The sequence below is a fragment of the Pipra filicauda genome, unplaced genomic scaffold (genome assembly GCF_003945595.2).
Source record: "Pipra filicauda isolate LSUMZ 115617 unplaced genomic scaffold, ASM394559v2 scaffold80_size11013439_pilon, whole genome shotgun sequence".
Taxonomy (NCBI): domain Eukaryota; kingdom Metazoa; phylum Chordata; class Aves; order Passeriformes; family Pipridae; genus Pipra; species Pipra filicauda.
This window is the reverse complement of record NW_024104987.1, coordinates 10,847,327-10,862,126: the sequence shown is the minus strand read 5'-3', so window position 1 is coordinate 10,862,126 and position 14,800 is coordinate 10,847,327. Positions and strand designations below refer to the sequence as shown.

Here is a 14,800-nt window from a genome sequence, read left to right as displayed (position 1 = left end):
AATCCCACAATTACTAAAGTTTCTCCTCTACATTTTTACCACCAGCAGCACCTCCCCACACTTCCGAGAGCAGTGCCCAGGACAACATCTTGGGATTAGACAGGAAATGAGACACTGGGGCTACGGATTCAACACTCAAACATTAGGAATCAGTTTTAGGGCTGCCCAGCACTGTAATTCCAGCTCCTGTGGCTACCATGTGTTATTGGCTTGATTCCCCACCTGACCAGGGATGACATTCCAAGGGCTCTTCCAGCTGGGAGCAAAGAGCTGCTGGGAAAGAAAAGCCTCATGGATGAGGAATGAGGCTGTCCAGGAGATGGGCACAGCTCCCACACGAGACTGACTCCTCACACAGGCTGAGCATTCCCCCACCATCCCACTGGAAAATGTCCCTGGGGAGCACCTGTGACACGGCAGAACATCAGTGCTGCTCTCAGGTGTCACACTGGGGCTACATTTGCTTGTTAGACTTTTACAGCACTGCCAGGGAAAACAAATTTAACCCTAGACTTAGCATACAAATTGCTGCTTTAAAAAAACCTAATCAATGTGGCATTCAAACAGTCTCAGAAATATGCATGACACTGATAATTATCTCTAACAGGATGGGTACACACAGACTGCCAGTCAGGGATTAATTTAACAGCCTGTTTAGCATCTTCCTGTGCACAGGATAATGCACAGTTGTACACATGGGGACAGTGGATCACCACCAGCCTCTACAGCTCTCTAATGAATATGCAAATTAGGAAACAGGAACAAATTAGGGCTGCACCTCCAACCCCTATTCTGACACTTTCCAGTGTGAGCTGTGCAGGTTAGACATTCGTTATTTGCAATATATAAATAAAAACTAGTCGTTACAGAACTAAGGACACTTATTTCTACTTTCAAAAGTGGTTTGTTTACACAGATATCCTGCATTTTTCATGGATATATGCTTAGTTCAGTGCTCACTGCCTTGAATGAAATGCACAATCCAAGTATCAGACTTTTATTCAGGACACCACCCTATTCTTTCTGTGTGTCTAAACTGTGTTTTAAGAACTTTTCTAGTCTTCATCACGATAGTCAACGGTTTGTGAAGCAGCTGATTATAAAATCTATCTTTTGAGATCACCACCACCACCCCATCTGATCCCACTGGTCAGTAGAAAATTAAGCTGCAGTTTAACCAGAGATTTACATGGAATCAGCCAACACTGCACTGAAAAGGGCAACTCATCCTGCCCTTCACTGACGTTTTCCATCCCATTTCCATCTTTTCTGTGCCTTCACTTCGTACCATTTCTGCAGCCACACAGACAGTGGAGGAAACTTGCTCCGTTTGAAGCCAGATGGACTTTTTATGGACATTATTTTGAGGCACCAAACCCAGTGAGTGGCCACAGGAATTGTTGTGATGACGAATCTCTCAGGGGATACTCCTGGCACAGCACAGGGAAGGCCAAACACACTCAGGGTACAAAGAGGGCTTCGGGTGGTGAAGCACCACAACAGGCTCACAGAGAAGTTGTTTAATCTCCATCCCTCAAGATTTAGATGAGCTAAACTCAGCTTTACAAGGCCTGGACAATGTAACCTCACTCTGAAGGAAGGCACATTTTGAAAGGTGTCTGGACAAGAGGCTTCCAGAAGTGTCTTCCAGCCCGAGCTATTCCAAGTTGTCAACAGTATATTGAGAAGGACTCAGCACAAAAGTGCACAATTCCCTTCTCTCCAAAAGCCTGTTGGCAATTTTACTTCTGCAGAAACTGAAAAAATACTGGGTTTGTTCAAGGCTGTGAAGTGATAAAGCTAGGAATATTCAGAAATCAAATACTACTCAGAACTTCTGCTGGATGATGTCCCAGACAGTGTCCCCCAGAGCCACGTGCCCTCCCAGCACACCCGACAGTGCCATGAACACACCTAATGCTGCTGACACTCCTAAGGAACCTCCTTGTGAGGCCTGGAACCCCCCCATACAACTGCAGCACACTCAGACTGCTCAGGAAATACTTAGAAAGACTAATTTTGATCTTTTCCGTGTGATAAACCAGCACCAGTTTGAACAAGTATCAATGCACAGCCCGTGTTATTTGCTCTTGGTTAAAGCAAAGACTCAAGTTTCCCCACACACTTCATGAGATTTCTCCAGATTCACCTGCAACCTTTCCTTCTCTCCCACTTCAAATCCTTGCCTTTTTTTTTTTTTTCCTTCACAGACTTTTCAAAAGTCATCTCCTGTTCTCCCAGGAGTTTTGAGTCTTGACACATTCAAGAATGTCTCGGCATTAAGTGCTGTGCATTAAAAGTTGTTGCAGCTACAAGGGGAAAAGGTCTCAAGTTGTGCTAGAGGAGGTTCCCGTTGGATATTGGGAAAAATTTCTCCACTGGAAGAGTGGTCAAACATTGGCAGGGGCTGCCCAGGGAGGTGGTGGAGTCCCCAGCCCTGGAGGTGCTCAGAAAACGAGTGGATGTGGCACTTTGTGATATGGTTTGGTGGGAATGGTGGGACTGGTCAAAGGTTGGACTTGATTCTGAAGGTCTTTTCTCTGATTCCCTAAGTCAGATGATGGAGTTTGAAGGTTCCACCCACACAGACACCTGCATTACTGCTGGAAAACCAGCACTGACTCCATCGAGCTGTTTGCTTGTAGCAAAGCTGAATTAGGACTTCACTGCAAAGAGATCCAACAACAGATATTCAAACCATTCATATTCTTATAAAGCAAAGAATTACCAAAAATTCAGTGCAAACGTTGAAGCCTGGCAGGAAAACTGAAGAAAGTTCTACATAAATCAGAGTTGGTTTCAAGTTACTAAAAAATTCAATATTCTCTGACATAAAAATGTATACTCTCTGTTTGTAGTGTAATAAAATCTGAGCTTTTTATTAGATGCTGACTTCTAGATATAGCAAATCTACATCAGTTTTTAAGTTTGATGATTTTTCCCAGTTACAAGTTAGTTTTTCCCATTTGCAAGTTAATTTTTCAAAGAACAAAAAACTTGTTCATCAATGTAGCACCAAAAACTGCATCCAGTGGGAACTAAATTCACTAGGAACTGCCCAAGTTTAATTGAATTCTTGGAAAACTGGGGTTTGCTACATCAGAAAACTTTACTACCACTTGCATAAAGCCTTTAATTTTACAACATAAATTTAACAGCTGACATGGACTGGAAATTTTAATGTAACTGCTCATTTCAGCCACTGCTAAAGAGAAAATAATGGTTGAGACAAAATTACATGGATTATATATTACAGCTTATCTTTAATCAAAAAATCATGGTTTTTTAATGCAAAGACAGTAGTTTTCAAAAAAAGCAATAAAAAAAATCGAGAAAATATCCCAACTTACAGGAATATTATGGTCCTTTCTTCCTTTATGGGAGGAAGCAACATGAGCAAGGTACTGAATAACCTTCTTAGTGTTCTCAGTCTTCCCAGCACCAGATTCACCCCTGCAAAACATTTCAGACATTTCCCTCAAAATTCATTTTCAACAACTTCTCAACCCTCTGTTTACAGCAGCCTCAGTTCATTCCATTTATGGCTTTAACTATGCAACAGACCTTCACTAACCACCTAAAAGCAAACTGCAGTTGCAGGGATTTTAAACAAATCCTACAAGGTATTTGTTTAAAACACTTTCTTCACCCTAAAGATCTCTGTAGCGTCAAGATGTTGATACAACGTCGACCATCAGTTTGATTAAGAGCTTTTGGCTTTATGCTGAAGGAACATGAAACACTTGCCCCCTGCCTTGACCACCGTAGACACAATTTTTCAGGCTGCAGATACATCTATATTTTTAAATCATGACATATATACACATTTATATTTAGCATAATTTTATTATATTTTAATATTCCAGGATTTGGTTACAGGAATTACCAAGTTGATGGAAACACTCTGTACCTTTAGGAGTTTCACAGTGCAGTAAAACACACTTTAAACAAGCAGATTCTTTCCACTCAGACTCTTCACAAGGTTAAAAACATATTTAAGGCCACGGGGCTAGATGAATTCATTAAGAAATAAATTTATCAGTGCAGAGTGGGAGAGTTCACAGATAACAAGGACAGCAAATGCACATCTCATTGTTAAGCCAGAGGTGGACTGAAGGCAGAATATGTTTAGACAGAGTTTATTGTGAGGTTTACAGGAGAACTGTGATAATGTGACCAAGTTCACATCCCTGCCATCACAAATGATGTTACTACAGCCCTAAAAATCACAGTTTGGGTTTGTTTTTTTTTAACCTAGGTCTGCTCTTCAGACAAATCCACAGCCCAAAGGGATTCAGGCCTGACTTAGGCATGAGTCAAAGGCTGCAAACCAGGGGAAAAGGAGCCATTTCCAGGGAGACAGGGACTGCCACGAGCAACTCAGAGGTGTGGGAAGCTAAAAAGGATCTTATTATGGGAATTTGCATGGAAAGAGTGAAAGCACTCCTGTCATTCAGGAGTTGTTCAGAAATTAACAGTTTGGAAGCCAACTCCTCCTTTTTAAGAATGACAAGCACATACTCTCTGTGCTTGGGTATTTCTCCACTAAGCTACTCAGAATGGAAATCTTCATTTACCAGGGGAATTAAAGCACTTTCTTTTGCAGTCTTCATAAATACCTTCCTCCAGCACGCTGTACACCCCAGTTTTGTAGCTGATCTGCATTTGCTCAGGGATTTAGTACCTTCAGACCTGCACTTCTTGATCAGGTAAGAGCTTAGCACCATCCTCACACTACACTCAACAGCTGCAAAAATGAGACGATACAGCACTTGAAATTTTACCTCTGCATTTACAGAAAGGATATTGATATTACCCCAGATTTTCAAAGAGAATGGGCTCTAACACTCATTTCTTCTCACCTTCCAACACTTTTAAACCATGGAAACCCCACAGGAGAATGGCCCCAGCAGAGGTGACCAGGGGCAGCAGGATGGCCATTCCTCTATCCAGGAGCAAGAAGTGACAGGGGCTGAAGCAGCTCTTTCATTCACAGCAGTTCACTGAATTCCTCACAAGGTAAAACAGCCTCTGTCTGACCTGGAGAACAGCAGCAGCCCCAAGGTTTTGCTGGAAGAAGTCTTTAACTGAAAAAACTGGACGAATAATTCTGCAAAGATATTGGGGGATATTGCACAGCCTCCGTTACCGGACTGTGGCCTCCAACACGAGAGGGGTAACCAAGGGTTAACACTTCTGCTGGTGGCATCTGCTCCTCAGAAACAACTACAGCAGCCTAAAACCACTTTGGTTCCACTTTTCCTCCCAGTCATTGAAAAATAACAGAGAATATGAAAGATCAGAGGTCACTGTACTCAATCACTCGAAGCTTTCCAGAGAGAGGGGGGAGTTCCCTCGGAACTCGTCGGCTGGGCTGGCTTTGCTCAGTGCATGGAAAAACTTGGAAGGTTCTACCTGAAAAGCTGGTTGGAAAGGAGATTACTCAGAGTTTGCTAATGGATAACTGGGTTTCCTTTCTGCCAAGATACCATCAATATGCAACACAGAAACTGGCTGTACTTGGGGACCACTACAAGTGGAACAACACCCTTTGACTTAATGAAAAATCCCATTTCTACCCTGCCCAGAGTCTCCACATACAACACAAATGTGAACACTGACAAGAGGAAAACACACCCCAAACCATCAGATGTCAATTCTTGCTACTCAAGTCTTTATTTCTCATTTCCCTTTTACTGCAGTGCTGCCATTAACATAATTCATGACCACGAGCAATAATAAAAGCAGCTTTGCCTGTTTCTGGATGTGTATTAAAATATGCTAATGCTAAAACTATTCCAGCAGGTAAGAGAATTAAGAAAAGAAATACAGCAAAATATACATTTACATTTTAAAACAATACAATTTGTTCTTATTGTCAGCAGAGCTTGGGAACACATTATTAGCTGTGCCTTTAAAACTAGAGAAATAATCTTTAATGTCAAATTACAAGAAGAAAGTTTATTAAATTTTGAAGGAGGGAAAAATATTTCTATTTAAAATTTAATTTTTATTTATTTTCAAAAAAGTTTATTAAATTTTTGAAGGAGGAAAATTTACATGTGCAGTGAGGAGAAGGCGGTACAATAAATACAGCCCAGATGTTGACTTTGGGAAAGGGCAGCACAGGGTTTTGGAAGAGGCTCCTGTGGACACACCAGTAAAGCTGCACAAGCACAGGAAGGGCAGAACCTTGCAATACATTCCTTCTGCTAAAAAGCCTTTAGTTTTTTAGAGAAAGCCCTTTAGCAAGTTCTTATTCAAAAGCAACACTAAGGGATGTTATCATCCCAGTTCTGCTCCCTGGAGCTTACAAATATGCCAAATATTTCCTGCAGCACAGTGTCAGATAGCTGTGCTGTCATATCCTACAAAAGAATTAGAAGATTTAGGATAAAGTCCTTTGCATTTATAGGAATAATGACATCTGCATATTTTGGTTCTTTCCCAGGAGTGCAAACACATAGATTATAAAAATAAATGAAAATCTTCTACCTCTATCAACCTGCCCAAAAAAGGTAAACTCTCAGCAACACCATGTACAATATTTATGGAAAGGAGATGGTATCACAGAGCTAAAGCTTAAGTTTTTCAAAACCTTGTTTTAATACAACTCAATATGTTACCATAAATTAAACAACTAAAGCCTTCCCTCAGTCAGTGGCAGCTCTGCTAATGATTTCAACAGGGTCATTATTTCACCTTCTTCGTTTCAGCCTCAGCTCCACCACTTGTAGGATCAAAAATGAGACTGAATTGAAACACTCTTTGAGCTCCAGCCATGGGCTGTACAAACAGTGCTCCCAAAAAAGCAAACCATCCTGAGCCATAGCCTCCAGTTGGAGGCATAAGGTTATTCCATCAATTAACTGAGGGATCTCTCCCTTGGAAACAGGGACAGGTCAAAGAGAGTCCGACAGTCCTGGTAAATGTATGCAGTATCTCAAGTCATGCTTTTCCCTGGAGCAGCTTCTGCTTTGAAGCAGTTCCATGCACATTTAAAAGAGGAAAAGCTTAGCCAGCATGAGCACTTTAAAGTTTAACATGGTTTTAAATTCATTGCATGTAAAGCTGGAGTGCCATTTTCAGCAAAGCCAAGTCTTCAGGCAAATTTATCCCAGCTACAATTTGGTTACCAAAAACTAGTGACTGACTCAACCAGCTGCAGTTTTTTCCCTGAGCAACTTGAGCCCAAATCTTTGTACAAAAGGCACTTCCACTGCTGAACAGATTCTCACCTGGAAAACAGGCAAAACATAGTGGCAGACGACTCACAATTCATAAAGCAAAGAGGCAGGAAGCAGGAATGGAAGCTGGTCTTCCAAATTCCTGGAGAACACTCTTCCCACACGACCCACTTATAATGGTAGTTATTATTCCAGAAGCAGGTCAAGTACCTGTTTGGGAAAGACCTATTCTGGGAGGAAACAGTGCTTCTGAAGGAAAACAGCAGTGAAACAGTTGCTTTCCTTATTGCCAAGAGGGTTTGAAGCATTTACACACCTTGTGACAGTGACAGCACCCGGCAGGGCAGGCAATGCCACCATCTCCTCCTGACCTGGCAAACGAGTTGATGGATTTTAGGGAAGTCAAATGAGTCTAAAGTTGCTCCCTGAAGTGCCACTGCACAGACAGGCCTCCTTCCACCCCCACCCAGAGAGCCACTAATTCCATGGGCAGGGCAGGAGCTTCCCAGCAGGTACAGAGTGTAGTGCTGTGAGTGACACGGGACGGGAGGACACAAAGCCACACAATTCCAAAGAAACTCTGAAATTCAAAGACAGGCTTTTCTTTCCCTTGCTACCTGTGCTCAGCCTGCTGCTGACTAACAGTATTTGGGAGGATAAGCACGTAGGGTGAAGGAGGATGGTCAGAAGCAGTTGGTGCCCTCTGTCCCACCACAGATCATCTCTGTGATTTCAATCCCTGAAAACGAACCCAAATAACCCAGATTTCACATGGTGGGGGCCTGGTTCACTCCAACCCTTTCCCTGCCCTAGGAGTTTCAGTCTAGTTCTCTCCTTCCCGATCAGGAACAAGCTCTGGGATGGGAAGTTCATCTGGAAGCAGAAGGTCCTCCTGTGAAGAAGTGGCACCGCTCCCTTGACACCTGGGCAAGTTCTCAGTGCCAAATTCCCAGGACACAAGAACCCAACCTGCCACTCACAGCTTCCATTTAAAGCAGCCACTTACCCAAGGCCCCAAACCATGGAAATATGCACTTAAATTGTCTGTAGGAGAAAGTAACTGCGTATGTAAGAGCCCCAACAATGGGCTTTTGTCCCTCTCACAACAGCAGTTGCAAAGAACAGAGGAGACACTTATTCTCAGACACAACTGAGCAGATCATCTGCCAGCTACAAATTAACAGATATTTACAGGCAAGACCTGTAATTAAAAGGACATTTTAATCACCTGCCTTATTTTCTGCAAGAGGTATAACTGATAGTTTGGAGAAGAGTCATTAATTGGCTTTACTATTTACGTGGCTGCTTCAGAGCTGCTTCCTTTCCCTCTTGATGCTTCTCATCATCTCAACACCACTTGCCTAGGGAATGTTACAAGCTGGACTCCAGCCAGAGGTTGTATACAAAAATGCTTGGTATTTGCTGCTGTTGTCCTGTAATAAGCAGCCTCTATTCCCTCCACACCCCACCACTCCTACAGAAGCCAATTCAGATTAGATATCCTTGTGGGGCTGCAAGCATCTTGCTAAATGCCTATTTATCAAGCCCAGGCCCAGTTCTGAGAATACCAGAAGTCTGTGGTAAGATCCTTCACTTCAGAAACACATTAACTGCAAAAAGTGCAGAGCAGCACATTTTCACAGCTGACTTCCCAAGAGTCGCCTGAAGCCCGGGGAGGTTGGAATATTTCTCAGATTCTTCGCTACCACAACACAAATTTCTTCATCTTGGTCATCAGCCTCCAGCAGCCTGGTATGGCCAGTGAGCACTAACAGGCAGCAACAACAGAGAGAAACACCAAAACTTAGCAAAACGTCAGCAGCTGCAGCTTCTCCAAGAAAACAAAGCCTCAAAGTCTCTCCAGAACAGCTTCACATCCCACAAAAACGGGAAAATGTGCAGGAAGACATGTGCACACTGCAATGTTGGCACCACTTTCTGTAAGGCATCACTTATGGATGCTGGGCTAACAGGCTGAAAACTACTTATTATATATATGTATAAATATATAATATATAACATATTATATTACCTATAAGCTCTCAGGAACATTAAGTTGCTGGAACTACATATATTGTCCTTTCTTTTCAGCAAACTAAGAATTTACAGACACAAGATCCAAAATAAACTTTCATTTGCACTCCAGTCAAGGGGGAGTGATGAGAAGGAAGCTGGTTAAGTCCAGCTTCCCGGAGAAGTGCTGGTTTTAAGGGCTGCTCGTTTGCTTTTCATTGAAAAGCTCGATGAACTAAACTACAAAGCAGAAGAGAGCTCCAGCAACCTTTCTAACCATGTGTTAGTGGTTAAAGCCCAAGATTAAACCATCCAACTTCAAAGCTGAACAGAAATTCCCACCATTACTGTTTGTTCAGCTCCTCCCATCTCATCATTAGCCAGGCAATAATCTGGCTTTCACCCATGTGATAGATTGTCCAGTAGATTCAGGAGCTGTAGGGGTGTGTGCCTCTGCACATATTTGGGATTTGCAGTGGGTGAATGCCAAAGGGCACATAAGGAATCTCATCACCACCTGAGGAAATCAGGGTGACACCATGGAGCAGCAGAGTCCTTCTGCATGTGGGAGAAGGACTTCTGGTTCACTCTGAAAAAAGCCTTTCTATAATAAGTAATTTAAACAAGAAGTTTCTCCTACAAACTCCATCCCTGGGCTCAGGTACTCACCAACTTACACAAACAGATGGGGAAGGAGGTGCCACAATGAAACAACAGAGACCACACCAGTAACTCTGAATAAAGCCCTGCAGCCTCTGCAACAACACAATTGTCTATATTTGGCTTCCTAAAAGGTGGGGAGTGGAACGGGAAGAGAACAGAAGGTAACTAAGAGAGGAAGACAGCACACTATTTTGTGTTCAGAGATGCCTCATGTCTGAGCAAGAGCAGGAAGTCATCTGTCATCAGGAGTGGACTGGAGAGCTCAGCAGAGCCACATCAGCTGGCAATGCCAGCAGTGCCCTCCTGGAGAACCACCCTCCATGCCAGGACAGGGTGTTCTGCTCAGACAAGCAGCCAGAGAACACAGCAGGTAGTTTGGTGGGGGTTTTTTCCTTCCCAGTATGTTTGACTTTGAGAAAATATTACTAACTTTAAGACCACCAGTTCATGCAAAACTCTTCATGGAACATCAGCAGGTGAGACAGGAAACCTCCAGGTAAACCCACTGCCTTCAAAGCAATGAGATGTGATGAGAGACATGCTTGGAGAACCATCCCCCAAGGTCAGCCCACTCCAACAGGGCATTAAGAGGAATTCTGTATCTGCAGCATCTCGGTGAAATACAGGTTATTCTTCAGCACAGCTCTCTTGGTGAGAAAAAAATTAAGATAACTCTGAGCAAACTGTATTCCTCAGAAAGATCCACCTGCACACACCACCTTCTTCACAGAGCTAATATTTACTAGACTGAAGCAAGGTAACTGCAGGCCTTTTGGGGGAAACAGGCTGGTATTTCCCAAAGATCTGCACAGGTCAAGACAATGAATCTGCCTCAATCCCAGATTTAACTGCATTTTCATGCCTAGGATAAGAAAATATCATGTGTACCAAATATAAATCAGGATTCAGTTGTCTAGTGAGTTCAGAAGGATCAAGAGTTCACAGTTATCTTGCAGGTTAGGCAATAACAAAATTGAAGGCAAGAGAGTTTAAAGGTTTTCCAAGGTAAGTACGAATGGATTGGACATTCACCCAGCTGGAACCAAAGGAAGGCAGGTGGAGAACATGCAGAGACGGTCCTTGAAGAGGAAGAACTGAAACCAAACCCAAAGGCCCAACACAGCACCAATCCTACACTAAGAACACCCTCGAGAGCAGCACTCCTGGCTGTCAAGAAGAAAGGGTGGTTGGATCCAGAGAACCGGGAAAGTGGTGTTCAAATACTGTCACTGGAGAACTGATCTGGCCCCTCCTCTAAAGGCCATGGAAGGTAAAATCCCAGGAAACTTCATCAACTAGAGACAGGGGGAGAGAGGTGAAGGTGCTGCCCAGATGGACCTTCAGCAAGCCGTGGGACAGACTCCTCTCCAGACAATTTATGGTCAAGGCAGTTGGAGACAGGGAAGTGACAGGCACACCACAACTGTCCTCATCCCAGTGCACAAGGCAAGGGCTGTTTTCTCTCCCACCAGTTTGAACCACTCCTGCTGGAGAAATTAAAAAGTACTCTGAGGACTTCCAGCTTTACTAAAGATCAGGGTCAACCAGGTGACCCAGGTCCTGAGACAGCAAGTTTGGGATGAGAAGATGTGTCAAGCCTTTTATGAACTGCCAAAGGAGTTTCTGAAACCACCTCCGGTGTGGTTAAGACACACTCCTTCCACCTTATTTATTTCTGCCTTAGTCTAAGACCTGTAAAACCAGTGGCAGGAGGGGAAACACAGAGTTTACCTCTTCCCCAGAATCAGCAATGCAACAGGAGTCCTGGACACAGGTCAAAACAGAGAAACAGGATTCCTGGTCAAAACATGGGACCTCCTTCTGGAGGTAGTGAGTCTGCCATGGCCTTGTCCCATTCATGGAGCAGATTTAACATCCCAAACATCAGTTTAGAGTGCAGAGCTGCAAAATAATAGGGCTCTCCCATGAAGTCCACGGGGGAAACACTCTTTGGGACAGTGCCACAGAAGAGAGCTGGCTTTATCTGTTCAAAAGGGACATACAGGGGAGTACAAATGGGTTTGATGGCACTTCTCTTGAACACAGAGTGGAAAACAGTCTAAGAGAAACTTATTTTAAGAGGAAAGTGTTTATTAACCTGGCAGCCTCTACTATCCTTTTTTGTACTCAGCATGTAAATGGTGTTGCTCATCAGACAGTGTGAGCAAGGTCTCCTGGGCTATGGTGGAACTCTGGTGTACAACTCCCAAGATGACAGAAACACCTTGGATCCCATCATCTATCACCTCATGTCTCTCACATTCTGACAAGGCAAGACCCACACTGTACATCCAATTTGGACATACAATGCCTTATCCTTTATAATCCTGAGGCCACAGATACGTCCCCATTATGGAGGAAATCCATATTTTCTTGTGAACTGCGTTCAGTGACGTTGGTCTTTTGAATTTATGCTGCTGTGTAAGTACTTCAGCAAGAAACACCAGGTAGAGCTGTAGGACAGCAACAGAGCCTGGAATCTGTGCTCAGAAACTCAGATTTATTAAGGCTGCCACACTTCTGTTATGTGGAGCCTTTAAGACTGATACAACCAAGGCACTGAATTAAAGGTGGTGAAACTCATGTCATGGGACTAACGCTTTCAATACCCAGGTTTGTGATATGCTTCCAAGCCAGTGATGAAACTTCTTAGCACCAGATTCTGGAATTTTACATGGAGTAGATTTGTCACCAAGCATTTCCCATGTCCAACAGAAGAGATGTCCTCAAGGCCATCTCTGAGGTTCTTAATATTGGGATGCACTCAGAGCAGTCCCCAGCAGCTCCAGACTTCCATACTGGATGTGATCACGTCCTCCTGAGGTCTGGCTGTAAGGATCTGTGTCCATCCCACCTCCCACCATCTGGACTCAAGCTCCTCTGCAAAGCAAGCCCAGCCAAGATGTGGAACCCAGCAGAAGATCCACAAATTCCATACTGGACTGTGCTGAACCAGATACAAAACAAGGGTCAATTATCTGTTCAGCACAGCAGGATCAAAAGCTTATGGTAACCTGAGAGCTGAGGTAATAACAAAAACAAAGGCAAGAGAGCTTAAAGGCCTTCCAATCTTTCACCAGATCAGGCATCCACCAAATCCTGCAGCACTGTCATTCCGACCTTTGTGGGCTCGGCTGACCATGCAAAGGAGGGAAAGGTTCATGCACAGACACAAAACATGAAGCTACTTCAAAAAAATTCACCTGGGGCAAGCAAAGACTGTCAAAGCATCCACAAACACACGAGAACAAAGCATTTCTTCTCACCCTGGGATCCCATCCCTGCTTTGAGGGCTGCTTTGTACATTGCACATGGAATAGTCATCCCAGGAAAAGATGAGTTCTACTAAGAGCAGGAACCACAGACCTAGACAAGCCTGTGTTAACTGGATCAACTTTTATCTTAGCTACAGAACTGTGTTTGCTCCTGTTTCCTTGGCCCTGAGAATCTTGTATTCATAGTCTCCATAGTGCAGAAAAGCCTGGCTTGAAAGGATCCACCTTCAGTCTTGTACAGACTCTGACAGTTAAGGCACTTCTGCAGGAAGAAGAAGATGGAGATTTGAATCCCTTCATGTAAAGAAGGAAAGTGAACCCAGGACTCCTTCCAGCAATTGATCCACCACTGAGCTCCTTCAGAAAGCAACTTCCAGAGCACGTCCTGGCACACAGCAGGGCCAGGGGATCACACACCCCAGGCAGAGGGCACACAGGGCACTGCATCTGCTGGAAGGACTTGAAGAACACAGTTGCCTGTCTCAAAACACTGTCAAACCACAGAAGAAACCTGCCAGAGGATCAGCCACCACAGTGGGAACTTGAGATAAGCACAGAAGAGAGACATTTACAACAGGAAGACACTAATTCCAGGTCTAGCTGAGGGGAGCTTTGGTCAGCACAACCTGGTTAATCCACCCAGACAAAAATTCCCACGTTGGCAAACTGCGGGAAAGGAAGAACTGCTGACAGACATGGCACCCCAAGCTATGGGGACATCTGTGACCACCCCATGGATACCCAGAACTTGGACTGGATAAAGGTGGTAACTCCAGAAGAGCAACCGCAGGACCCCCATCTCCAAGCCCAGGGTGAGGAAGGACCAACAGGACATCACTGGATCCAGGGGTGCTGATGATCTTCTGCTTGATCTTTCTCTCCCACCCTCCTTCCTATTTCCTACAGATCAGCTCAGGAGTGTCATACACCTGGAAGTGCATTTGTATTCTGGCTTCCCAACCACTGCAGTTCCAGATCCCAGGGAAATTTGAACTGAGGTGAGAAGTTTGCTCCTGGGTGGGGCAAGTTCAGGTAAAAGGGAACCTTAGTGTCAACTTCTTCAGAGATCCCCTGTCTGCAGCAGATCCAACGCAAGCTGCTGGTCTCCAGACCCACTTCTGGATCCTGTCTCCCTCAGGCTTTATCCCCCTGAGCAGTCACAGCACAGCATTTCAGGTGTGAACTTCAAGCTGTGTGGTTCAGATTCAGATCTCTTACTGACATTTTTAAACTGCATTTCTTAAACAGCACATGCCTAGAAAACTTGCAATAATGTGAAGTACAGTATTAAAAGATTATAGTCCCATATTAAATATCACTTCATGCCACATCTTTAATCATTACCCACCACCTGTAAAGGTTAAAGACCAAGCTTTGACTACCACAGATGTATCAAAGACCCCTTTCAGCACAGATTCCCAAAAATGCCCAAATGAAAAGTGGTCACTTACGTGCAGAGAATGGATTGGTCCTCACGGTCTGCAAAACAAGAACAAACATGGTTATAGGTTTTTGTTTATACAATACAGTTTCTTTTAAACGTTTTTTAAATTCATCTTTTCAGTTTAAGAATTCTAAAGCAATTTTAATCATGTCCCAGTTCTCACACACATCCCCCAAACAACAGCTCAGACATTCCTACAAGTCCTGCCATTTCAGATA

The 14,800-nt window shown here is 43.8% G+C and overlaps 1 protein-coding gene across 4 annotated transcripts in view; it reads right to left on the bottom strand.

Annotated features, from left to right (window-relative positions):
* Positions 1–14,800, bottom strand: part of MYH10 (myosin heavy chain 10) — a 99,346-nt gene that overhangs the window by 52,005 nt on the left and 32,541 nt on the right. For all 4 annotated transcript variants that reach the window (XM_027742271.2, XM_027742273.2, XM_027742272.2 and 1 more), the window contains exons 3-4: positions 14,590–14,617; positions 3,351–3,453 (exon numbers count right to left, since the gene is read on the bottom strand). In XM_027742271.2, coding sequence (XP_027598072.1) covers positions 3,351–3,453; positions 14,590–14,617 — 131 coding nt within the window. The remainder of the gene's footprint in view (positions 1–3,350; positions 3,454–14,589; positions 14,618–14,800) is intronic.